At 34.2% G+C, this 27,436-nt stretch overlaps 1 protein-coding gene across 1 annotated transcript in view; it reads right to left on the reverse strand.

Moving 5' to 3' along the window:
- The window catches only part of SCAF11 (SR-related CTD associated factor 11), a 62,228-nt gene that overhangs the window by 31,282 nt on the left and 3,510 nt on the right, over positions 1–27,436 (reverse strand). Inside the window, 4 exon segments of the mRNA XM_033116840.1 lie at positions 2,680–2,718; positions 2,720–2,754; positions 2,757–2,833; positions 5,175–5,260. Of these exon segments, the coding sequence (XP_032972731.1) occupies positions 2,680–2,718; positions 2,720–2,754; positions 2,757–2,833; positions 5,175–5,239 (216 nt within the window). The 5' untranslated portion in view covers positions 5,240–5,260.

Raw genomic sequence — 27,436 nt, forward strand, 5'->3', positions numbered from 1 at the left:
TATAGATTTCTATATACCTTGGTTTCTTACAGAGTAGAATTTCTTCAATGCCTAAAATATTAAGGTGAAAGTAAATGAGTCCTTCTTTTGGTTCTTGATATCCATTATGAATGATATTTCAGTGAACCTTAAATACAAATTTCAGATAGCTAGCTCAATTTTTGAAAGACACATACGACTTGGAATATGATCCTAAATATATTTTGTATTTTTTTTACTATGTAGATTTCCAACCACTCTAAGTCTCACTTTGATTTCTACCTTCCTACTCGAAGTGAACATAGTAAAATAATAAACTCTGTATCAGCTTTTATAAAGTATTTTAATTTCAGGCTATCCCTTGAAGTATTTAGAAACAAATTATAGTTCAGATCTTGCTTTAAATATCAATATAACACTGATATAGTAATTTAAATGAAAGAATATATAAGAAAGCCTTAACATAGGGCCTGGCTGGTTAAGAGACTCTGAATATCCAAAGTAATTGCATGCCTCTATTTAAAAATAGGTGGGATTTGAGGAACATGAGATAAAGAGCTTAATAAACTAATAGCCATGGGAAAAAAAAACCACTAGTGAATGTGAATCTGATTCTATTTGTCAAAGCACATATATACTTTCAAAACACATCTAATTTTTATACCAATAAAAAATTCAAACTGAAATTTTAGTTCAAAGCCTAAGTGACTTGTTAACCAATATTCATTATTATTTATAATGAACAATTATTAGTATATTGTGCTCTTGTTACTGCTCACTTAATGGTTTATTTAACTGATGGCTGCTTTCCCCACTAGGGATAATGACATAATTTAGAATATTGTTTATTCTCCAGTTTCAAGATTACTTTTATTTAAACAATGCCACAATACCCCCACCCCACCCCCATCACAATTTACAGTAGTACACAGGTAAGTACTTCTTTTAAAGGCAATTTGGCTTCAACAAAATGTTATATCTAAAGGAGTTAACACAAAAGAAGGAAAATATTACATGCTAGAAAGGTGTTGCCTGCATCAGTATGTATATAAGTATTTTCAACTTAAAAATATTCAACAAGAATTAAAAACATCGATAAGTTAGCACTATCTAGTAGTTGAATATGTGCATAGTGTACAACCTTAGTAGTTGCACTTCTAGATACATACCCTAGAGAAATCGGGAACACGTACACTATAATAAAGTTTATGGCTGTGTGACGATGTATGTCAAGTGTAAGGAAGGATGGAGAATCATGTCTATTTTATAAATTCTAATTTTCGTAGAGAAAAAAAACATACTCAGATTATGTTGCTAAACCTCACGATTACGTAGTCACTGAATACAGCCTTATGAAAAGCACTGAACTGGAGCCTTCTACCCATCCAGTAATATTGCTTTTCTACTGGAAGCAAAATCTCTATTTTAAAAATATTTAATCATAAAGCAAGCCAAGATGCACTAAATCATCACAGATGAAATCTTTAGTTGGGTGGCAGAGAAAAATATGCATTCTTATTTCATTAGTCAGTGTTCTGCAAACACACAGAGCTTTATTAATTAAACAATTAAATGAAACTCAAAAATACTTTTCCCCCAAATACATTTTCAACCTATCCTTAGTCCCTTCTTGCCAAATACCAGTTTGGATTTCATCTAAATAGAACTGTTTCCAAGTATACTATGATGAGTTCAATTGGTACTAATCTTTTTTTCCTCCTCCCAAACCTCAGCCATAGTTGATATACAGGTATGCTCTCCTTCCACACTATTAATGAAAATATAAAATACAGAACTTTGAAAACCCCAATTATGTAATAAGGAGATAATTCCAATGTGCTTAGGGACATCAAAGAATTTGAAAGCACTAATGTTAAAAACATTTTTGAGATTTACCCTCCTTTACTAATATTTACACACTGACAATTAATATGACAATGAATTTTTATTTCACAAACTCATAACAATGTGGCTTATAATGAATATTCAATATACCAGTACCGTGATCTACTTAAGCAGGCCCAATAATACATTCAAGTCCAAAATGTCCCGTTTCTTAATAACTTACTATCTATGAAGAATTTCAGTAATACCTCTAACTCAAATTCTGAAATTAGTTCATAATAAATTAAGAACAGAAATTAGAAAATGCAGTTCTAAATTCATTCTGCCTCTTAAGCTATAAGACCTTGGCCAAGTTATAGAATGCAAAATCCGAAGTCCTCATCTGTAAAATGGAAGGACACTATTACATTTGCTCTGGTTATCCCACAAGGCTGATATAAAGAAGAAATCAAAATAATCTATGTAAAAGTTCTCTGAAAAATATAAAACACCAAAGCAGACAGAAGGTGTTATTATTAGTAATAATCAGATCTTATCCCAGAGGGTCAAGTACACTGAAGATGAATAACTGCATTTCTACCAGAAAAAATGTTTAATCTGTTATTCCTATAAGTTAAGTATTTTTAAGGCACATATTTAAATTTTTATAAAAGAACAAAAAGCTGAATAAAAGAAAATTAGAAGGAGAAATACACTGACATGATTTGAATATACAGGAAATTTACCAAAGTACAGGAACACATATTATTGTGAAATAATTTATGAAAGGCTGTATCAACTCTTTAGAATAGGTGGAATGAAATCATGGTAGGGAACTAAAATACAATAATATTTAATACTTAGTCTCAAACTCACCTCTGCCCATTTAAGAATACAGGTCATGCAGAAGACATTGATTACAGCTTTCTGGGAAACCAACTTCCTTCTCTATAGGCAATTAAGACATATTGGACATCTGTCAGCTTCACTGTACAACAGACCAGTGGTAGTAGTATCATCTTGGTTTCTTCACCTATAAAGAAGCCATACATGCTTTCAAGTTCTCCAGACCAAATGACTTACAGTTGTTGCACTAACATGGACTAGATACTATAAAGAACCTTTCTCTACAAGTAATTAGATATTAGATACATTTTAACAAACATACTCCTTGAGCACAATATCCTCAACATTTACTAATTTATATTTTTAATGGGGAAAAAACAATTTTTTCATTTAAAAAAATAGTCACATGGTTCAAAAATTTATGTTACAAAAGGTTTAGTGACAAATCTCCCATTTCTATGTACCCCATCCATTCATTTCCACCCAGTGCTTAACAACTGTTAAATTTCTACTTTTTTCTTCCAAAGATTTTTTTAATGCATACAAAAGAAAATACTAATATTCTTTCAAACCTCCTTCAAACAAATGCTAGAAACACTACACACAATATGTTTGCTTTGTTTTGTTTTAATATGTTGAACATTCACTCATTTTCAACCTTTGGCTATTATAACAATGCTGCAATAAAAAAACTTTGTCATTTCACATTTATAATAGTATATTTATAGGATAAATTCCAAAAAATGGAATTCCTAGATCAAAATGTATGTACATTTATAATTTGAATACATACACTAAATTATAACCCTTATGGTTTGTACTAATTTAAATAAATACCCACCAGCAATGTTATCAATATACTAAAGTATGCATTGCTGGCTCAAAAGTAAATAAAAGAACTCACAATTTGACATACAATAAAACAAAAATAAAGAATTGGTCAGCTGAAATGTGAACAGTACACACCAAGCAAATGGAAAACCTGGAATCATCCTGGGAACAAATGTCCATACTAGTGTTCAGATCTGGAGACTAACCCTTAGGACCAAGCCAGGTAGGGAAACTGTTTCTGAGACTCCCATGTTAAGCCAAGACCCTCAAATGAGGCTAACGTGGTCCCAGCCTGGGTCCAGGAAAAAACATCCCTAATTTAGGGATGGAAGGAAAGCATCCCTAATTTAGGTCCCCAGGATTCCACAGATTAAATTTAGCAAATATAAACTCATAATCACACATTACCAAACCTAAGAAAATAAGCTGCCTTGATGTAAGAATGAGCAGAAACAAGAATTTATTTAGATTTACTTTTTATATGTATATTTTATATATTAACTATAAATTTACTGGGATACACACTGGCTTCAAATATCAGAATTTTCAAATACTATATAGAATGATTAAACAGTAGATTAGATCCAGAAGAAAAAAATATTGGTGAACTGGAAGAGAGATTTGAGGAAACTACCTAGACTGTAAGAGACAGACCAGGAGATGTAACCTGTGAAAGAGATATTATTGGAAAATGAGGTCAGAACAAAGTCTAACATACTAATTGAAGTTCAGAAGAAAAGAATAAAAGAGAGGCAATAAAGCAGTAATGACTGGGAAATGATTAAACAGACGAACAAAAATGATCCAACAGATAAAGGACACACAAGGTATGCTAAACAGGAAAAATCAAAATAACTCAAGCCTAGAAACTATGTAGCAAAACTATCCAACATCAAAGATGAAAACAGGATATTAAAAGCAAAAGAGGGAAAAGAGATGGCATCTACAAGGAAATGATAAGGCTGAAAAGAGATTTCTTGACAACAAGAAAGAAAACCAAAAAAATGGCTTAAATAATATCTTCAATGTGCTAGGAGGAGGAAAAACAACTATCGATCCCGAATTATATATCTACATCCATCTTTGAATAGTTTTCAAGAAGATAAAATAAGTATAAACTCTTAAGAGTTTACCAACAGACTTTTCACGAAAAGGACTTCAGGTTTTTCAGGAAGAATAAAAGGAATGAGGAAGAACGAAACCCCTGCCCAAATACTATGTGTTATCAAGTATCATTTAATTTGTGGTGCTTGTGGAAAAAAAACCCAAAATGATGGATAACTATAATTTATAAATCTAGAGAAGGATGATCCGAGTTAAAGTGTTTTAAGGTTCTTTTGTTGGCAGTAAAGATTAAAATGTTAACTTTAGAAGCCGAGGAAATTATCAATGTTATTTTGAAACACAAAAGACAACAACAAAATAGAAAAAGTATGTAATTCCCAAATAAGTAGGAAGCAAAGATTTAAGAAAAAGAAAAGAGCTCAACAAACCAAAAACCTTGAAAAATCGGAAAAAAAAACACAGGAGGAGGGAAAAACTGTGTGCACTTCTTATTCAGGCAGCTTATTTCAGAATTTAAGAATAAAAATAAGGAAAAACAAAAAACTTGTATATTTTGCAATGTATACAAATATAGACTTTGGAAACACTAAGTTTTGCTTTCAACATACAAGCTTTATATAAATGAAAAGTTACCTTCCATATCTTCATATTCCTGATCTCCCACACTTAGGGTATATACAGTTTTCTTCTTCATTTCTCCTTGAAAAGGGGTTTCCTATAGGATGAATTATAATACAGACTTTTTATGTTTGCCATCTCCCAATAACACATAAAAAATAAGAATTGTAAGAAATCATTTTACACGTAGAAGAACACAGTACAAGCCCAGCCAGTAACTTGTGTGGATAATCCAATACTATTTTATATTCCTAGTCATCGAGTACACAGTCTTAATGAAACGAAAAGCCTTATACAAGTATTAAGCAAGAATGACTAAATGATAAATCGTGTGGTCAGACATAAATACAATTGAAGTTTAGACACAAAGAGATCAGTTTGCACTGGGTTTTTCACTGAAGGTGATATGTTATATATGTGGAGATGTTCAAGGCATTTCAGGAGCAATGTAGTGTGAAGGGAAAAAATAGCATTTAGCTAGGCCAGTAAGAATAACAGTGAGTGAAGGTATAAGGTCTGTATGTGTGTGTACTGAGGAAGGATGGGCATAGATGCCAAGACATCTGAAAGATTACAGTGAAGGATAATGAACGCAATAAACAGAGCAATGTAAATCAAGTAGGGTTAAATTATAGAGGGATCTCTAAGGGTTGACTGAGAGGTTTAAATTCAATCTTATAGATTCCTCTGAAAAAGACTGACATGATAAAAGTGATGTAAATGAGTCTCTTAAAAGAATGAGCTGCCAGCAAAGCACAGAATGAATTCTAGTGGAGAGAGATTAGAAGCAGAGACATGTGCATAGCTAGGGTAACTGGCTGTGAAGAGAATAGAAAAGTGAAGAGCTCAAGTATCTCTGAGATTTGGTAACTAAATAAATACAGGGAAGGAATCAAAGATTATTCTGGCTTAGAGGACTAGAAAAGTGATTACAAGAGGCAAATGAGAAACATGAGAAAGGAAATTAATTTGTTAGTCAAGAACAACAAAAGTATGAGGTAAAATTGTTTTTTAATCAACTTTTAGAATTCTTTCTTGAATTGATGCAAGACGTGATTGCAATGAACTATTCAAATACATTTTGGAATATCTAGGCACAAGAAATCACTAATTTCATCAGTTATCATTCTCCTCTATATATATATATATGAAGTAATTTTTCTATTGTTTTCTTAAATAATTTACACATGCTAGTTTCTATATAGAAGATTATCTATTGCCCAGGAAAATTCCCCATTAGGTTAAATAAGGAGAAATGCAAATGCCTGACTTTGGTTCAACTTTCAACTGTAAAGCAGAAAATAAGAAACTTAGTAGCACACATAAGAATGATTTAAAGGTTTTAGTGGATTAAAAATTTGAAATGAGTCAGAATTAGAGTAACTAAAACAAAAGTTAACTCAATCAAAGTCTGCCTATTTTAATAAAAGCAGAATGTCAAAACAAGCGGAAAATTTCTCACTTAGCCTATCTGTACAACATTGTTTTAGTCCTAGTGCTGTTCTTTAGGGATCAACAAAGAAATGATAAATGTCCAGGGAAGATGATTAAAATGGTGACAGCCCTGGAAACCATATTAATATGCAGAAAGGTAAAGTAGTAAGAATGTTTAGCATGGAAGAACAGAAAGCTTCTGGTTAGCAGTTATCTTCAAATGGAATGGGCTGTTCTGAAGGGAGATAGAATAACTTATTAATGAAGGTATTCAAAGAGAGGCCCAATGACCTCTTGTGGGTTTTTTTTTTAAAAAAAAACTCAGAGATTTACTGAGTGCTACAGGTATACTAGTGGGTTTCCCCAAAAATAAGACCAAGTCTTGTATTAATTTTTGCTCCAAAAGAAGCATTAGGGCTTATGTACAGGGGATGTCATCCTGAAAAATCATGCTAGGGCTTTCCGGTTAAGTCTTATTTTCGGGGAAACCCAGTATTAGGCAATGCCCTAAATACAGAACTGAGTAAGACAGAAATCCCCACCTTTACCTTCTATTGGAGAAGATAAAATAAACAAAGTAAAATACCTGGTATGTTAGATGTTGAGAAGTACTATTGAAAAAAGACAATGCAATTATTTTAAAAACCATACTAGTATAGCTAACTAGTGAGAAAGTGGAAAAGCTGTTATTTCACACAGTATTTAGGAAAAGCCATCGATAACGTGGATGGGGAATGGAAATCTGAAAGAAGCAATGGAGAGTTGTATGAGTATCTACAGAAATTGCATTGCAAGCAGAAAGAACAGCATATATGAAGTCCAAAGGCAGAGTATGCCTGGTGTGTTGTGTTCAAGAAACAAAGAGAGATAAATGTGGTTAGAATAGAGTGAAAGAAAGAAAAAGTAATAGATGAGGACAGAAAGATAACAGACCATAAAATCATGCAACACCTTGTAAGCAAAGGTAAATACATTTGCTTCTTTGAGTGAGATGGACCTGTAGGGGATTTTAAGCACAGGAGACAAAGGAAAGAGCAGAAGCCAGCCAGCAAGGAGAGTACTGCAGTAACCTAGAGGGGGCACGACAGTGGCTTATACCAGAGTAGTAGTAACAAGTGCTCAGATTCCAGCTGTGTTTTCAAAATACAGCCATAAGGATTTGCTGATAAGATCGAACGTGGGGTATTAGAGAGCAGGAGTCCAGGATAATTCCAAAGTATTCTGAGCTGAGCAACTAGAAATGATGGAATTGCTGAGACAGAAGATTACTTTAAGAATATTCAAATAGTCATAGGTTACGAGTATCAGTATCACCTGGGAACTTGTTACAAATGCAGGATACCTCAGGCACCACCCCAGACCTAGTGAATAAGAATCTGCATTTTATCAACATCTGTACATCACTCATACATATGTTAAAGTCTAAGAAACACGCTTTAGACAATTTCCCAGGTTAGTTGATTTTAGAGTCAGACTGTGCTCCTGTATGATCTATAATTGAGTGCAATTCTTTATTTGGGGGAAGTTATATTATACCCACTCCACCATTATCCTAAATATCTGAGAATAAAAAAATATATTTAAGTTGGAGTTAATTCAATGTGATAAAATGGTCAATTTGCAAATTAACAATATTTTAAAAAACTAGGAAGTTTTCAGAAGAGATGTAATATACCATCCTTTTATGCAGCTAAATAATTTATATCCCATTGGATGGTTTAATCTATGCTATTTTCACATTTCCTCTCTTAAGATTAAACTTTCAATATTTAAATATTAATAGGTTATAATTTATGTTTTACAATAAATAGTGTCTTCTCTATTTTAACTCATGCAATGAAGTAAGTAAGTAATAGTTTATTACAAGAAGCTAAGAGACTTCAGTCAAGTTATAAACTGACTGGTCTTATATGTTAGAATTCGGCTTAAAAAACTCTGTTCCAAATATATACAAGTTGTGTGCTTCTTCTGGAACACAGAACACATTAACTGTTTCCATATCTAAAAAAAATTATTCCACATTACAAGTTTACTCATTCAAAATGATGGGGTCTTAACATTTCACTAGATGAAAGTCACAAGTTTCAATTCAACAATTTGTGACTTGTTCATGTTTATCTATTCTCTCTACCTGGACTCCACTTTTTAATCTAAGAACGCAGTTTTTAATACCAGTTTTGCTTTGAACTTGTAGTAACAGGGACATAGGAATACAATACAGGCTCGTGGTTTTAGCCAGTAATTGATGGTCAATAAAAGAATTAAGAAATAAGCTGTGGGTGGCCAGAACTATCCTTCCTGTGGGTTTCCCAAAATGTTAGATATAACCCAATTTCATGATTAACTATTTATGACTCTACAATCATACGTCATATTCTACCTGGACTACTTTCTACTAATAAGTTCTACAAATTAATTATCTGTAAGTTAAAATTAATTCTTTTAATTTTGGTTTACCTCAAATAAATTTCAAAGAATGGCTATTCATTCTAGATTTTAAGTAAACTATTTATTTTTCAGATGACTTTAATTCACAAATTTCACTCTTTAATATTTCTTCCAAGGTTCTACCTTTCCAAGCTAAAATATCTTTTAACTCTGTTATACGTAATATAATGATCTTAAAGTACTTCTGTCTTCCACGTTGAGCTTTACTATTGCCTCTGTTATGTATTGGAAATACTATTACAAATATGTTCATAAAGCAGTTTGGGAAGAATGAATGACCTGATCTTAAAATTTTATTTATCATAAAAGCCATCAATTTTTAGAATGTGGAATGAAAGAAAGCATTGATACAAAACAGTTTTCAGGAACCTAAAACTCATTTTCCCACACAAACCCTGGAATACACGGACATGAGAGTCCCAGGCCAGCCGTTACAGTGTGTTCAAGTAACAGTAGTGTATAAGACAGTTCAGTTCTCCAAAACAGTGCTGTCCAATAGGGAATTGTTCTTTCAAGCACTTGAAATGTAGCTAATGCAAGTGAAGAACTCTATTTTTTTTTTAATTCATTGGGGTGACAAGTGTTAGTGAAATTACACAGATTTCAGATATACAATTCTGTAATACATCATCTATAAATCCCATTGTGTGTTCACCACCCAGTCAGTTCTCCATCTATCACCATATTTGATCCCCCTTACCCGCATCTCCCACCCCCCAACCCCCTTACCCTCTGGTAACCACTAAACTATTGTCTGTGTCTATGAGTTTTTGTTTCTCATTTGTTTGTCTTGTTCGTTTGTTGTTTTTGGTTTATATAACACATTATCAGTGAAATCATATGGTTCTCTGCTTTTTCTGACTTATTTTGCTTAGCATTATACTCTTAAGATCCATCCATGTTGTCACGAATGTTCTTATATCATCTTTTCTTACCACCGAATAGTATTCCATTGTGTATATATACCACAACTTCTTTATCCATTCATCTATCGAGGACATTTTGGTTGTTTCCATGTCTTGGCCACCGTAAACAAAGCTGCAATGAACATTGGAGCATACGTGTCTTTATGTATAAATGTTTTCAGATTTTTTGGGTAGATACCCAGGAGACGGATTGCTGGGTCATATGGTAATTCTATTCGTAATTTTTGAGGAACCTCCACACTTGCCTTCCATAATGGCTGCACCAGTCTGCATTCCCACCAACAGTGTATGAGGGTTCCTTTTTCTCCACAGCCTCTCCAACACTTGTTACTATTTGTCTTGTTGATGACAGCCATTCTAACTGGGGTGAGGTGATATCTCATTGTGGTTTTTATTTGCATTTCTCTGATGATTAGTGATGTTGAGCATTTTTTCGTATGTCTATTTGCCATTTGTATATCCTCTTTGGAGAAATGTCTCTTCAGGTCGTCTGCCCATTTTTCAATTGGATTGATTGTTTTTTTGTTGTTGAATTTCATGAGTTCCTTGTATATTTTGGATATTAGCCCCTTATCGGAGGCACTGTTTGCAAAAATCTTCTCCCATTCAGTTGGTTGCCTCTTTCTTTTGTCGATGGTTTCTTTTGCTGTGCAGAAGCTTGTAAGTTTCATATAGTCCTATTCGTTTCTTTTAGCTTTTACTTCCATTACCTTTGGAGTCAAATTCATAAAATGCTCTTTGAACCCAAGGTCCATAAGTTTAGTACCTATGTTTTCTTCTATGCAGTTTATTGTGTCAGGTCTTATGCTTAAGTCTTTGATAAGAACTCTATTTTATGTAAGTTTTAATTAAGTAGTCCAATGTGGCTACTGGCTACTGTACTAGACAACGCTGCTCTAGGATATAACCACCACCCTCTATAAAAGAAAATTGCTTCAAGTTATACCGGTGATACTAACACTGTAGTAGTTGCCAGGGCGCTTCAAGCAATCCGAGAAAGGACCAAAGGTTCCTGGTAATAGAAACTAAACTTTTTAGCTTTGGCTGGCTCCATTTGAAATTCCTATCCTTCTTCCCTACCTCCAATTTTTAGCTCTTTCAAAGTCTGTTTCCTTTTATCTACTACGAAACAGAACTCCTTTCCTTTCCAGTTCGCTTCAAACTTCCTCTTCTTGCTTCCTCCTGTCCTTCAAGCAAACCTACAATATCTAAAGATATCAACATCCTAGTTACGACTACAAATGTTAGAGTCCAACAGACCTAGATTCAAATCCCAGCTCCACTGCTATGCAATAAATGGCTGTTATTAATACCACTGTTAATAATAGAAAAATAGGGACAAGTAATAAAATTGTTGTTTGCCCTAACTAAAAGTGAAAGACAAAGGCAAACACAGGACTAAAAAAACAGAAATCAACATTTCTGATTAACTGATCAAATCTAATAATATTTTGTCAAAAGGGTACAATCAAATCCTTTGGGTACAAAGAAAGAAGAAGAGGGACATATGGTTATGAGGAAGTTTAATTCTCTTTCCCACCCCCTTCCCAAACCCAATCCTGCCATTACAGACTCTATGCACTACAGAAGAACACTGATATGCTATCAGGAGCCAGGGTTGAATGAAAGGAATGTAGCGAAAAAGTAAGGCCTGTCACTCTGTTGGTAGCACTTAAGCCGAGGACAAGGCCACTTCATGAAGATGGTCAATACTACACCGATCTGTGTGGCTACGGTCTTTAGAGAATCCACAGTGACTCTCAGAACCTCTCATAGTCTATTCTTCTTTATCCTTTATTTCCAATCTTCTATTCAAGATAAACCAGTCCCCAAATTCAACCCTCTGTCCAAAAAAATCAATTAAAAAAGATGGGACACTCAGTAAGGTACTCTGAGTGGTATACTGCAGTGATTAATGACTGGGGCACTGGTGTCAGGCAAACCTGTGCTTATGACATTGTCAAGCAATAGGAAGCATTCAAATGTTAACCATTACTGTTACTGCGGGTCTTCCATCCCAACCCCGGTCTTAAATAAAACGAGTAAGTGCCTCCCAATTATCTACTCAAAAATTTGATCCTACTTGTAAGAATGTTATTTTCTCTTGGAGAAACCATAAACAGGCTATTTTTTATTAATGTCTAGGGAGGGATATTTTCCACTAGTATAGGCCAGTGGTCAAAAAAGCTGGCTGTTTTTTATAAATAAAGTTCTGTTGAAGTACAGGCACGCTCATTCCTTTACACATTGCCTATGGCTGCTTTTGTGCTACAATGACAAAGTTGAATAATTGTGACAGAAACCATATACTCTGCAAAGCCTAAAAATAATTACAATCTGGCCCCAAAAAGTTTGCCAACCCTATTAAAGACTATAAAAGATTGCCTAATTTGGAGATGTGGTTCAGTCTCTCATTACAGAGGGCCTCTCCAGCTTTCTTAAGTATAGGCATCTATCCACATTTGTATTCAACCTGTACTCGGGTACAGTTTGAGTCAATAGTTCTGCAATGTAGTCCTTGATTGCCTTTAAAATCCCCCAAAGGGTACGTGATTTTGTTGATTTATCTACATTTATTTTATCAATCTAGCTTAAATAAACTATCATGAATATTTGCTCTACTGCCTACAACTCGTTTACTTCAGAGTAAGGTTAAGGCAATTAACTCCTTCAGCTTGAAAGTTATTTCCTTTCCAGCTTCTTTGCTACATAAATCAACTGACTCCTGCGTCTGCCACGTCACTGTTCATTTTTTAATCCCTTGCAGAATCCTCCCAAAGTTTTTTTTTTCTTACCTGATTTCCACCATATAACAATTTTGTAAGACTTCTTTGCTTCAAGTGGCCTATTCTGACACATTTTTGTTTAGAATATCCTTCACCTACGTGTTTCGTATTGGAACTTTAATACTACCCTGTTTCCCCCAAAATAAGACCTAGCCAGCCAATCAGCTCTAATGTGTCTTTTGAAGCAAAACTTCATGTAAGACCTGGTCTTATTTTACTATAATGTAAGACCTGGTCTTATATAAGATCGGGTCATATTACTTTTTGCTCCAAAAGATGCATTAGAACTGATTGTCTGGCTAGGTCTTATTTTCGGGGCAACACGGTAGTACTCTTCAGGATAGAGACAGGGATGTTCCTTTAGCACAGGTATGAGATAACCTCTGAGTTCAAATCTCAACTAGTCTGTCACTAGTTGTGTGACAGTAACCTCTTTAAAGGCTGTTTCCTCATCTATAAAATGGAGATACAGTAGTAACCACTTCAGTCAATTGTAAAGGTTAAACTACATAATCACAAAATCCACTTAAAGTGCTTAGCACAAAAGAAGTACTCAACAACTAGCATACATGTACAAACATATGAAAACCTCCCACCTCAAATGGATTTTAGATATATCATGATAAATCTGTATGACTCTAAGAATAGATTTTCATTATTCAAAAGAAACTCCTGTATTGCAAAAAAAAATCAATATAGAAAAAGCTGAGTAAAGTTTCACAAAATGTAAATTGTCAAATAGTTTTTCAAAGAGATCTTATAGTATAAACATAAATAAGTTCTTCATTCTACAGTTATAATATTTATCAAGATTCCGGTTTACCTGCAAATAAAAATGTTGAACCCAAGACACAACATCTAGGACTGGAAGTAAACAGTCCTAGGATTTTTGTTTCCTATTTTATACTTTATACAGTTATAGGAGATGAAACACTTAAATGGTTGCAACTCTAGGAATGTGGCAACTCTAGGAAAAAAAAAGTCATGGTTAAGTGAAACTGTACAATATCCTAGGTGGTAGCTAAGAATGTCATTTAAACTATTTAGTAAATATACAAATATTTGTAAGCCTTCCTACCCTTAATATTCTTCAGGTTGAGCAATCAATCAGTTTTCCATCAAACTATTCTCGGGAGAGAATTATGAAAATTAGTCCCATTTCATTTCACTTTCACTCAGCTGCTCCTGTTACTTAGGTTCAGAGGAAAACAGAATAGGAAAAGTATAAAGAATGACTTATTACAGAGGGCAGCTGAATGTGAGAACAATTTATATAGAATGTAAGACATTTTGACAGAGTAACTATGCCTTCAAACGTGAAAACACACGTAAGTACTGAAGGCCAACAATAATGAAAACATTTTGTTCAGTGAGGGAGAAGCACAAGACGTCACTTTCAGCATATAGGAAAAAAACAATTTAAAACAAAGTATTAGAAGAATTAGAAAACATCTATCCCAACATGAAGACTGGTCATATCACCTAAGAAGGCAATTTAGAAAAAGATACACAAAACGATATTTAAACATCCCAGAAATTCAACTACTAGAATTTAAATTATTTCCTGAACTAAAGATCTTAAGTATCCTTAACTAGTCATCACTTTTTTCTTTTTTCAAATAAGCCCTACACCAGACTCCCCACATTTCTACAACCTGTCTCTAATTTATTTATTCATTTAGTAAATATTTAGTCAGTTCTCACAATTTTCTAAGTACCACTAGGCCTTAAGCACTGACACAGCTGGCAAAAACAAAAATCAACAATTATATCACTGCACATGCAGTAATGGAGGTAAGAACAAGACATTACAAAAGCACACAATAAGAACCAAATTCTTTCAACATTTTTGTTTGTAAAAGTAGGCTTCCCAACTGAGAACAGATGGATTAAAAATGTATTTTTCTAACCCCCTGACCATTATAGCATTTCCATCTTTAAAGGACTCAGAACTGGACTGTCAATTTTAACATAATAGTTAGGATTTTAATTTTCAAAACCAAAGGATACATGCAAATTAGAGCACAAAGGTCAGCTGATGCTCTGGCCATTTGAGACTTCCTCTATGGAAATGGCCATTAGGTAAATATAAGAGCTACACTGTGCCTGACTCCACGTCATAAAAGGCTTATGCCCAGAAAAAGCTTTTCAGACTGAAAGTCTCTCTTCTTTTTCTTCAAATTTTATGAAATAGTATGTTTTCACACAATTATCTCAGTATAATTACCTGAACACCATGAATTAAAAAAAATAACATAGGTCTTTAATAAACAAAATGTCCCTTCAACGGACCAATTTCTCTCTATTCACGATCAAAATAGTTACATATTTTTTCCACATCACATTTTTCAGTTAAAAATAAAATTCTTAATGAAGAGAAACAGTAAATTCGGTATCTATTTATAAAAACAGCAACAGAATTTTTACTACCAATAGTTTCAATTACACCCAACTTTATAACTACCAATCAATAGTAAAATTGAAATGGATATGAAACTCAGAAGACTCAATTTTTTTCATGGAATCATTTACATGCTGCTAGGGTCTGAGTATTTATTATCCCCCCATTCATATGTTGAAATCCTAACCTTTAAAAGTGATGGTATTTCCTTTGTTGCATTTTTTTCTATTGTCTTTTTGTTCTCTATTTATCATTTAGTTCTGCTCTGATTTTTATTATTTCCTTCCTTCTACTGACTTTGGGTTTCACTTGTTCTTCTTTTTCTAGTTTTTTAAGGTGTAACATGACGTTGATTATCTGGGATTTTTCTTCTTTCTTGAGATAGGCCTGTAATGATATAAATTTCCGGCTTATTACTGCTTTTGTTGCATCCTAATAATTTTGATAGGATGTATTTTCATTCTTATCTGTTTTCTATGGTATCTTCTGATCTCTCGCTCCTCTTAATTCTTCTTTGACCTAGTCGTCCTTCAAAAGTATGTTGTTTAAATTTGTGGTTTTTCCTGCTTTCTTTCTGAAGTTGATATCCAATTTCAAAGCCTTGTGATCATAGAATATGATTGGTATGATTTCAATCTTGTTAATTTGCTGAGGCTAGTTTATGTCCCAATATATGATCTATCCTTGAGAATGTTCCGTGTACACTAGAAAATAACGTATAGTGTGATGTTCTAGGATGAAGTGCTCTATTTGTCAATTATGTCCATTTCATCTAGTGTGTCATTTAGGGCTGATATTTCTTTACTTATTTTCTGTTTGGATGACCTATCCATAGCTGTCAATGATGTTTTTAGGTCCCCTACTATAATTGTTTTGGTCAATTTCTCCCTTTAGTTCTGTTAGTAGTTGCTTTGTATACTTTGGGAATGCAGATTGGTGCAGCCGCTATGGAAGGCAGTGTGGAGGTTCCTCCAAAAATTAAGAATGGACTTACCACATGATCTCTAAAATTCTTGCGTACAGTGTTTGCAATAGCGAGTGAATTCCAAGAGTCCACTAATAATGAAGCATGTCACCTCATACCATGCTCCATGATGACCAGTAACCTAACTATTGAAACGAATCATTTTCAAAAGGTTATTTTAAATAAAGAATAAAACATTTCCACAGTGAAAGGCAAGCCAGAAATCCTCAGGCAGAAAACAGAGATTAAACTATTAAAAATAGTTTTTCAAATGTAATATAGTCATGGAAAATTAGAGTTCATGAAAACTGTGCTCTAAAAGAAATTAATTTTCCTATTTCCTTCTATTAGGTTGGTGCAAAAGTAGTTGCGATTTAAAAGGTTAAAAACTGCAAAACCCTCAATTACTTTTGCACTAACCTAATACATTTAACGTAGCACCATCTCAACAGGGCTTACACTGTTACACATGGCAGGATCACATATATGTTGAAAAAAATGACAGAATATAATTGACAAACCATATTTAACTGTGAAATAAGGAGACTTAAGTTGCCATTACATTCTAAAATAGAAAATAAATGAGACTGGGGAGTTCCAGGTCTGGGTAATATAGAGTAAGCACATTTCATCCTGTTACTCTCAAACTATAAAGCCTAGACAGAATAAATGAAGCAGCTAATTGAAAATTCGAAAGTAAATAATAGCAGGTGGATTGGGGAAGAGCCCCAAATCTGACATATTATCAAACTGGCCGTGAGTTTTTTTTTTTCCCATCCAGTTGTACCCCTAGTTTGGGCTTAATGGAGCCTGAAACCACTGGTAACAACAGAGAGCAAGAACTCTATGAAAACCTCTCTAGCTCTGTCCTAGGAGTGGGAAAGGGGTCTCCTAATGCTCAGAAAAAAGTGAGGGAAATCTTTTTTTCCCCCCTGTTTTTCATTCCCCATGTCCCTTTCCCCAAGCAATCATGTAGTGGTGACACCTACAACAGCGGCAGCATCAGGGCCAGCAGCAGCCTCAAGCTCTGAGGGAGAGGAACCATCCTCACTAACTGAAGGAACTCTGGCCTAATCTCATTGATTTTTCTCCTGTTTTTCACGGGGCTCTCCATGCAGTTGTGCCAAGTATACACCACAGTGGAGTAAATGAAGACCAAGCTTTCTAGCTAAAAGACAGAAAAGGGGCCCCAAGAATCTAGAAAATACCATGGATATAACAGAAAAGAGCTTGAGAAAATAACCTATAAATTGTTTATGAACTCCTAGTTCACCCCTGAGCTTCACATATATAAATTTAACCATAACAGCATACCATAAACGCTGGAAACTAAAATACAGGATAAACCCCCATGCAGGTCACAGATTGGCTACTGGGTAGTGCTCATATGAAAAAAAAATCCAAATAGTACTGCAAAAATTTTGAAAACAATTGAAATTAAACCTACAACTTACAAAAAGCTGGTTGGAACTGTGGCCGAAACTCAACTGCCTGCTAAAACAAGGCAGTTTTATGGAAAATACCAACATTCTCCATAGCATTTAAAAAAGACACTAAGTTTTATGACTTAGTGTTCAAAATGTCCAAAACAATCCAAAATTACTTGGCATAGAGAGAACAAGGAAAATCTCAAATTCGTGTGGGAAAATATAACCAATAGAACCAACAACAAGACAGAGATATTAGAGCACTGGGTGAACTACCTGACAAAGATTTTTAAAGAAGGTATAAAAATGCTCCAACAAGTAAGAGAGAATAGTCCTGAAACAAATGGAAAGCTAGAAAATCACAGCAAAAAAACAGATGATATAAAGAACCACCAAATGGGAATTTTAGAACTGAAAAATGCAATACCTGAAACAGAAAATACACTGAACACTCAACAGCAGAATGGAAAGTCAGTGAACATGAAGACAGATTAATAGAAACTACCCAATCTGAACAGTAGAGAAAATATTAAAAAAAACAAAAAACTTATTAGTGCCCCAGGGATGTGTGGGACATACAAAAACCCTAACATTCATGTCAAGAGCACAAGGAGAAGAAAATGAGTGCAATGGGAGGAGAAAGAGGAGGAGCTGTAGAAAGAAAAAATAATGGCTTGAAACGTCCCAAACTTGGTGGAAAACATAAAATTCTAGATTGAAGAAGCTCACAAACCCCAAACAAGATACTTCCAATGAAATTCATGGGTAGACATATCACAATCAAACTTTTGAAAATTACAAAGGAAAATCTTGCAAGCAAACTGAAAAAACAGTGCATTACTTATGAGGGGAAGGTAGATTAATGATCTGAACTACTGATTTCTCATCAGAAAGTATGTATGAAGAAGGAAGTGGAACAACATTCTTAAGTGCTAAAATGGAAAAGACTGTAAACCTAGAATCTGGCGTCTAGCAAAATTATCCTTAAGGAGTAAATGTGAAATAGAAGAACATTCTCAGTTGAGAAACAGTAAGATTAGTTGCAAGCTCTAAAAGAACTGCTAAACGAAGTTCTTTAGTCAGAGGAAATGGAACACAAGGAATAATGGAAGAGCAACAGAAGTAGTAAATATCTGAGTAAATATAATTAACTATTCTCCTCTTGAATTCTGTAAAATACGTTTGGCACTTAAAAGCCAGTATTATAACACTTTCTAGTACGGCTTCCAATATATGTAGATGTAGCAGAAGACAATTACAACATAAATGGGTAAGGGAAAAGAGACCTACATGGTGGTATGGTTTTTCCACATTTCTCTTGAAGTGGTAAAATACTGATTCTAAGACTAATGAAAACATAAGTATAATATATAAGGATTATATATAAGGATATAAGGATCCTAGAGCAACCACTAAATACATACAGGCAAAAATAATAAATTTAAATAGAATACTAAAAACATGTTCAAATAACCCAAAGAAAGAGGATACAGAAGAATAAAAACAGAGGGAACAAACAGAAAATAAAATGGCAAACCAAAACCCAAATATATCAGTAGTTAAAATATGTGATATGCAGTGAAAGCATTATAGCATTAAAGAGCTTATATCAGAAGAGGTCTCAAATCAGTGATCTAAACTTCTACCTTAAGAAACTAGAAAAAAGCAAAACACATACAAAGCAGGCAGAAGGAAGGAAATAGAGAAAGCAAAAATCAATGAAATTAAAAACAGAAAAAGAGAAAAATCAATGAAACCAAAAGCTCTTTCTTTGAACAGATCAATAAAACGTAAACCTCTAGCAAGACTGATTAAGTAGATAGAATAGCACTGGATAGCCCTAGTACTATTTAAATACATTGAATTTGTAGTTAAAAGATTTCCAAAAAGGAAATCTCCAGGCCCAGATAATTTCCCTGATGAATTTTACTAAACATTGAAAGAAGAAATAACACGAGTTCAACACAATCTCTTCCAGAAAATGGAAGATAAATACTTCCCAACTCATTTTATGAGTCCAGCATTACCATGGTACCAAAACCAGATGAAGATAGTACAAGAAACAAATTGCTATACTGGATTTTATAAAAATAAACTAGTACAAACTGACTGGTAATACAAAATGAGTTATAGAATTAAGTCATGGGGATGTAATGTACAGCATAGGGAATTAGTCAATAATATCATAATAACTTTGGGGTGACAAAGTTATTAGACTTAGAGTGATCACAATGTAAGGTATATAAATGTCTAGTTACTATGTTATACACTTGAAACTAATATAATATTGTATGTAAACTATAATAAAAATTTTTTTAAACCTATGGTATTCATCCATACAATGGAATATCATTCAGCCATGAAAAGGAATGGACTAGTGTTTCACTCTATGAATTCACTTGGATGAATTTAAAAAGCAATATACTGAGTGAGAGAAGCCAGTCTCAGAAAGTTCCATACTACTCAACTGCATTCATATGACATTCTCAAAAGGTCAAAACTGGTGATGAAGAAATATTATCAGTGGTTGTCTGGGTTAGGGGAAGGTTTGATTACAAAGATAGCATAAGTGAGTTTTTTAGGGGTGACGGAACCATTCTAAATACTGATTCTGGTGGTAGTAACACAAATCTGTATATGTATTAAAATTCACAAAACTACACACCCCAAAAAGGTCAATTTTACTGTATGTTAATGAAATTTAAAAATGTTTTTAAAAGACTAGTATCTGAGAACAATTACGGGCTAGAATATAAATTGTTAACGTTTTCAAAAAAGGTACTTTTTGACTGACAACTTTATAGTCTCCAGTCTTTCCAAAGGTTCTATACTATCACACACAGTGGCCACCCAAATTATACCACCAAAGATGAGATTGAAAGGAAAGGAGGTATTTGAATTTTCTATCTCCGGTTGCCGCATTTCTATAGCACTGAAAGGTCTGACAAACAACACACATCTATAGCCTGTGGAGATTATAGCCTTGAACATACGAGGTATGATCAAAAAATACAGTGAATGTTTAAATTAAAAATTTATTACAGTAAAAGACACATTGCCATTAATCTCCCTCAAAATACCACCCCCCCACTTTGAACACATGTATCCCATCGTTCTTGCCACTTTCGGACGCAGTTCTGGAAGTCCTCTTTTGTGAGTGTGTTTAGTTACACTGTCATGGCTGCCTCGATGTCCTGAATCGGTTAAAAATGTTTTCCTTTCATGGTCATTTTGACTCTGGGCAAGAGCCAGAAGTCACACAGTGCCAGATCCAGTGAATAAGGACGATGAGGACACACTATAATGTTTTTATTTGACAGAAATTGCCGTACCAGAAGCTATGTGTGACACAGAGCATAGTCATGATAGAGGATGAAACCATTTGCCTATTTCACGTTAATGCGTTGTTTGTGATTCGTGATTTACCGCATACTTTAAAACTCACCTTCTCTCAATCGTAGCTTACACCTGACTGGCTACACCGAGTAAGTTGAAACCTGTCACACAGTTACTAAGGTTCGATGCGCCACTTCCCATATTAAAGGTCCCTGCCTTTCTGCTGGATGGCACTTGGCAGCAGCAGTCACCATATTTGTTGATCACATCTCATATTTTGTTGCATGCATCTCCCTCATATTACTCATATGCTGATGTCTAAGTAACTGGACATGTACACCAGTTCCTAAAAAATATGGCCTAATGCACTAAAGCTGTCCTATCTAAAGCCTTTTCTATGATAAGGTTTTCAGGTGAATGATAGCTTACAAATTTTTTAAGTTATTAATATTTTATTCCCCATTAGAAAAGTATTTTAAAGAAACAATTTTCTTGACAGGCCATCTAGACATACAAAATGTGCTGCAATTATATTCATGTTAACAGATTATGTAAGCTGTTTCACTAATCCCAGAGAATTTTCAAAGCAGTGGGGCTGTGGCTGCTGTCTTTAATATTTATATTTGTTTTTGTTCATTTTAAGCTGCTGAACTACTACTGTCAGGATATTGAGCCTGGCATTGGAATACAAGGCATATTAAGATAGTATACCCCTTCTGTACCTTCCTGGTACAAAAAGTGAGGTGGAGAAATAGGATACAAGATGAACAAGATAGCATATGCTAAGTACCAAATATGAAGTACAGGCATTTTTCAAGATTTAGTCAGAATGAATTCATTTAGGACAGCAATAGAGATAAGGGCAAAGACATAATTATGAGCCAGAATGTAAAGGGACTTAAAGTTAAGTCCATGGTAGGACTTAAATTTTGTTTTGTATGAAGCAGTGAATCACTAAGGAAAAGTCCACCTCTCTTCCATTTATCGATTTTGAGAGTAGTTTCAAAGATGCTTAAATTGAGGGTTTTGAAGTTAATGCAACAGCACAAAGTGAGGGAAGAGAGGAAAGTATGGAAAACTAGTTAGGAAAAAAACAGAAAGAACATCGGGGAGCAATAAAGAAGGCCTGATTAGGACTAAGCTCCCCACAAGCAAAGACCACATTTCATCCCCAGACCAAATAGGCACATAGGTATCAACAACCATACACCACAGGATCATGGGTAGGGAGAATGCCGACTTTATATCAGGCAATGACTAAATATTCATTTGCACACTGAATCCTCAGAAAAGCACACCGCAGTACATTTTAAAAACTAAAACATCACCAACATTGAACACTAGAACACTGCGTTAAAAAGGCTTGAAACTCACTCACTAAAGAGCTAACCTAAGGATATGAAACATAGAGTTAGCTGCCATTACCATTGGACTTAGGTAAATGTTACTTAGTTAAAATAGGTGAGGAAATTGGGACACTGATTAAGTCCCCTATAAAAGGTGATAATCAGTATATGGGATAACCAGAATTCAAAGCCAGGTATAACTCCAAAGCCTATATACAAAAAGTAAACTAATTTTGTATATTATTGTCAAAATTATATTACAAAGACTCCCCTAGAAGTATACCTGAGAACTCTAAGGATAAAAGGGAGAATAAGGAGGAAGATTAGTCTTATCACTAATAGAGATGTGAATCTCAAGAGGGTTTAAATGAAAAAAAAGTTCAGAGCTTATTTGATCACCAATTTTCACTAAAAATTCTGGTATAATAACCTTTTATAAAAACAAGTCAGTATAATCTTTAAAAGAACATGTCTGTATATGCTGTTATTCTGCCTACAAATGGTAGAGCCCAAGTCGGTGAGCAAGCTGTCCATTATAAGGATGGTGAAGGAGCCCAGAGTGAGGTACTAGAACTCAGGCAAAATGGTGAGATCCTCAGCATGAGGTATGAGAAATCTGAAGTCAGCCATGCATCCTGGCACAAGGTGTCAGAGCCTAAGTTGAGTGAAAATGTTATGCGACTCTCTGGAAGGAGCAGCAGTGGCGATGAAAAATAGCTACAGAGGATTGATCATGTAAGTAAATATACTAAGGATAATGGGAGCCAGGTTTCTCCTTGTAAGAGAAGGGAGTTATAAATTTGGAAAAGGAGAAAACTTTAAACACTGTGGATTGAAAATTGGTACCAACTCATGGTTTTCTATATACAGATATATATATCATCCAAATCTTAGTTTCTAAATACCTTTCTCCACAAACAAAAATTAAAAAAAAAAAAAACAAGCAAACAAAAAACAAACAAACACTCCTTTGAGAAATGGTTGATTCTAGGCTGTGGCAGGAAAAGTACAGGTAAGCCTGGAACATTTTCTTGTGTCAAAAAGGAAGTGCTAAAAGCAAGTTAAAAGAACACAGAAACTACCTTTGAAAGGGCTTTTGCTGGCAAAAGCTGGGACAATTTGAGGAAAAAAGCAAGTCTGATAAGGAATGAACTTATATAGTCTCAAAATAATTCCCCACACTTATTAATTATTAAGAGGAGAAAAAAAAACTTTAAAATAAGAATAGAATTACCATATGACCCAGCAATCCCTCTTCTGGGTATATACACACAAAATTTGAAAACATTTACATAAAGACATATGTACCCCTATGTTCACTGAAGCATTATTCATGGTTGCCAAGACATGGAAATAACCAAAGTGTCCTTTGATAGATGACTGGATACAGATGTGGTACATATACACAACGAAATATTATATTACTCATAAGAAAAGATGAAATACTGCCATTTGAGAAAACATACATGGATCTTGAAAACATAATGCCAAGCAATGTAAGTGAGATGGAAAAAGTCGAGAACCATGATTTCACTCATATGTGGGATATAAAACTAAAAGCAACAAACAAACAAAACACAAACTCAGACACACACAACAGTGTAGTGGTTACCAGAGGGAAAGGGGGGAGAATGGGAAGTAGAAAAGGGTAAAGGAAGTAAAATATATGGTGATGAGAGGAGATTTGACTTTGGGTGGTGAACACACAGTACAACATACAGAGGATGCATTACAGAACTGTACACTTGAAACCTATATAACTTTATTAACCAGTGTCATCTCCAATAACTTTAATAAAAAATAAAAATTAAAAAAAATAAAAAGAAGCTAGGGAGACTTCACTTTAATTAAGTGATCAAAGTACCTATCATCCGTAATGGTACAAATAGAAATTGTATGTCATCTGATAAGATACAATGAGAAAACAGCATTATTACTGTAAAAATCCTGCCAAAAAATGTACAATCTGACTCCAACCATAAGGAAATATCAGGCAAACCCAAATTGAGACACATTTTACAACAAAATTACCTGCAATATTTTAAAGTTATTAAGGTCATGAACATCAAGAAAAGACTGAGGGATTGTTCGAGGTTGAAGGAGTGTAAAAAGACATTACAATTAAAAGCAACACAGAATTCTGAACTGGGGATTCTCTTGTTGCAAAGGAAATTACTATGGAAACTGGCAAAACTTGAATGAAGCCTGAAGGTTAGGTGGTAGCAATATAGCAATTTTAATTTCCTGATTTTGATACAGTTTATGTAACAGAAAGTTCTTGTCCAAATGCATCTGCAACTTACTCTCAAATGACTCCGGGGGAAAAAGTTCTTTGCATTACATCTGAAACTTTTCTGCAAGTTTGAGATTGTTAAAACAAAGATTACCTACAATATTCACTTACAGCACCTAAAAGTAGCATATAAGCAAAACAGTACTCCTTTCAAAAAAGTATGTGTTTCCGCCTCTTGTTATTATAGTAGTCACTCCTTATCCGTGGGGGATACGTTCCAAGATTCCCCAGTGGATGCCTGAGACCATGAATAGTACAGAACCCTATATATATATATATATATATATATATATATACACACACACACATACATATATACATATACATATATACACATACATATATACATATACATATATACACATATATATACATGTCTATATAGACATGTATATATAATGTTTTTTTCCAATTCATATATATCTATGATAAAGTTTAATTTAAAAATTAGGCACAGTAGATTAACAATGATTAATAAAGTAGAATTATAACAATATACTGTAATTCAAGTTATGTAAATGTGGTCACTCAGCAAAGTAGCACGAATTTCTTTCCTTCTTCACAATTTCACAGATAGATCAGTTCTTCCTGTACACCTTAGCATACAATTTTTTTTCCTTACTAAGTTGAGAACGTTCACATTTTCACTTAAAGGAAGCACTTTATGGCTTCTCTTTGGCATATCCAAATTGCCAGCATCACTACTCTTGCACTTTGGGGCCATTATTAAGTAAAATAAGGGTTATTTGAATATAAGCACTGCAATACTGTGATTGATCTGATAACCAAAACGCTATTAAGTGATTAACATGCAGGTAGCATATTCAGCGTGAATATGCTGGGATGATTCATGTCATGTCCTAGGCATACAGAGAGGGATGGAATGAGATTCAAAACTTACGAATTGTTTACTTCTGGAATTTTCCACTTACTATTTTTGGACCACAGGTGACCAGCTGAAACCGCAGAAAGCAAAACCGTGGATAAGGGGGGACTACAGTATAAGACTGCTTTATTATTTATGGCATTTTTAATGACTTTTGATCTATATCTGCACTGTCCAATACAGTAACCACTATTCTGTTCCTCGGTCATATTTCAAGTGCTCAAAAGACAGCCACCTGTTGCTGTCAGCTACTGGATTGGGAAGTACAGATACAGAACACTTTCATCACCAGAGAAAGGTCTACTAGACAACACTGGTCTGGCGTTTGGGAGGCCAACTAATATGATGGTAACTAGAGGCCGAAGAGTCAGATGGACTTGGGTATAGATTCTTAGGAAGTCATTTAAGTTCTCTAGAGCCTCATTCTGTAAAATGGAATGACATACTCAATATTGCAAGGCTACTTAAAAGATAAAATAAAAACGTATGCAAAATGTCTAGAATAGAGCAGTTGGCACACAATAAATGTTTCATAAATATTAGGTCTCTTCCGTAATGTGGATGGATAATTTCTTAATCTTTGATCTCAGTACTTTTAAATTTAGTTAAGCAATTACAGGACCAACAGTTTGAAAAAACAAAAACAGCTTACTATACTGTTTGTTCAAAAGGCCAAAGAGCTCCATGTTGTTAAATTCAAAGAAAAAATTTCTTTTAGCTCTTAACCTTACTTAACTCTCATCAACACCTGATCCTACTGGCTCCTCTCCCCCTTGAAATACAGGCACACTTCAGAGATAATTGCGGTTTCAGTTCCAGACCACAGCAATAAAGTGAGGCATAATATTTTTGCTGGTGGACAGTCTTTTCTTCAATTTGTAAAAAAAACTTAATTGTGAAACACAATAAAGTAAAGCTCAATAAACTGAGGTATGCCTATATTCTATTCCTTTGGTTTCTGCAATACCACACTCATCTCCTACTTCTCTTTCACAGTATTCTTTGGGGGCTCATATTCCTCCAGCAATTTTTTTTTTTAGATGTTAGAGGCCATTATGATTCCAGTCTAGTGTCTCTTTTTTTTAAGTTATATACCCTTCCCTAAGTAATTCCACCTATAGTTTCAACTACCTATGTGACTTCAAATTTCTATTTCCATACCACTATTCTGAATTTTGTAACTATATCTCTAATTGCTTACAGAAATTTCCACCTGAAAGTTGCAAAGGTACTTTCAAACCTTATGTCAGAATCAATAGAATCATGATCCTTATTTGGTACCATCATCAACTCAGCAGTTAACTCAGAAGTCATCTTTGAAATTTTTCTTACCTTCATTCCATCACCTGACACCTACTAATCCCAAATCCCCATTCACTGTTGCCCATCTCCACATTTCTCATCCTAATTGAAGCTATTCTCATCTCTTCTGTACTACTACTGCAAAGCCTTAACTAATTTTCCCACATCCACTCTTAATGCCTTTCCTCCCCCTCCATACACATCACCACAATACTAGTTCTGCCTTCTGGAACTATCAAAGTTAAGTCTAATTTGGCTTCTAAATGACATTTTAAACAGTAAAATAGTTATACCATTCTCCTTTTAGCTAACCATGAGTTCCTTCTATATTCTGACAAATCTGTTTAAAGGTCATATTGTCATATTCTCCTTTAAAAATGTGGACCCCCTGAACTAAACATAATGCATGGATTTAAGTAACTTAGTAGTTTATGCAAAAGACTGAGACTTGCATAGTCTATAAAGTTTCAAACCTCAATTACTATTTTTAATGTTTTAAAAATGTTTCCAGCTGAAAGCAGTTAATCATTTAAATATATATTAATACCTACTATGTATCACACATCGTTCAGGTGTTTGGGGGCAAAACAGTAACCAAAACTGACAAATCCTATTCTCATAGAACTTACATTAGAGTGATGAGGAAATACAATAAACTTGCGGGTAAATTATACAGTGCGTTGGAAAGTGATAAGTGCTATGGAGAAATATCTGGCTTAAAAAG

The sequence above is a fragment of the Rhinolophus ferrumequinum genome, chromosome 10 (assembly GCF_004115265.2).
Source record: "Rhinolophus ferrumequinum isolate MPI-CBG mRhiFer1 chromosome 10, mRhiFer1_v1.p, whole genome shotgun sequence".
NCBI classification, from domain to species: domain Eukaryota; kingdom Metazoa; phylum Chordata; class Mammalia; order Chiroptera; family Rhinolophidae; genus Rhinolophus; species Rhinolophus ferrumequinum.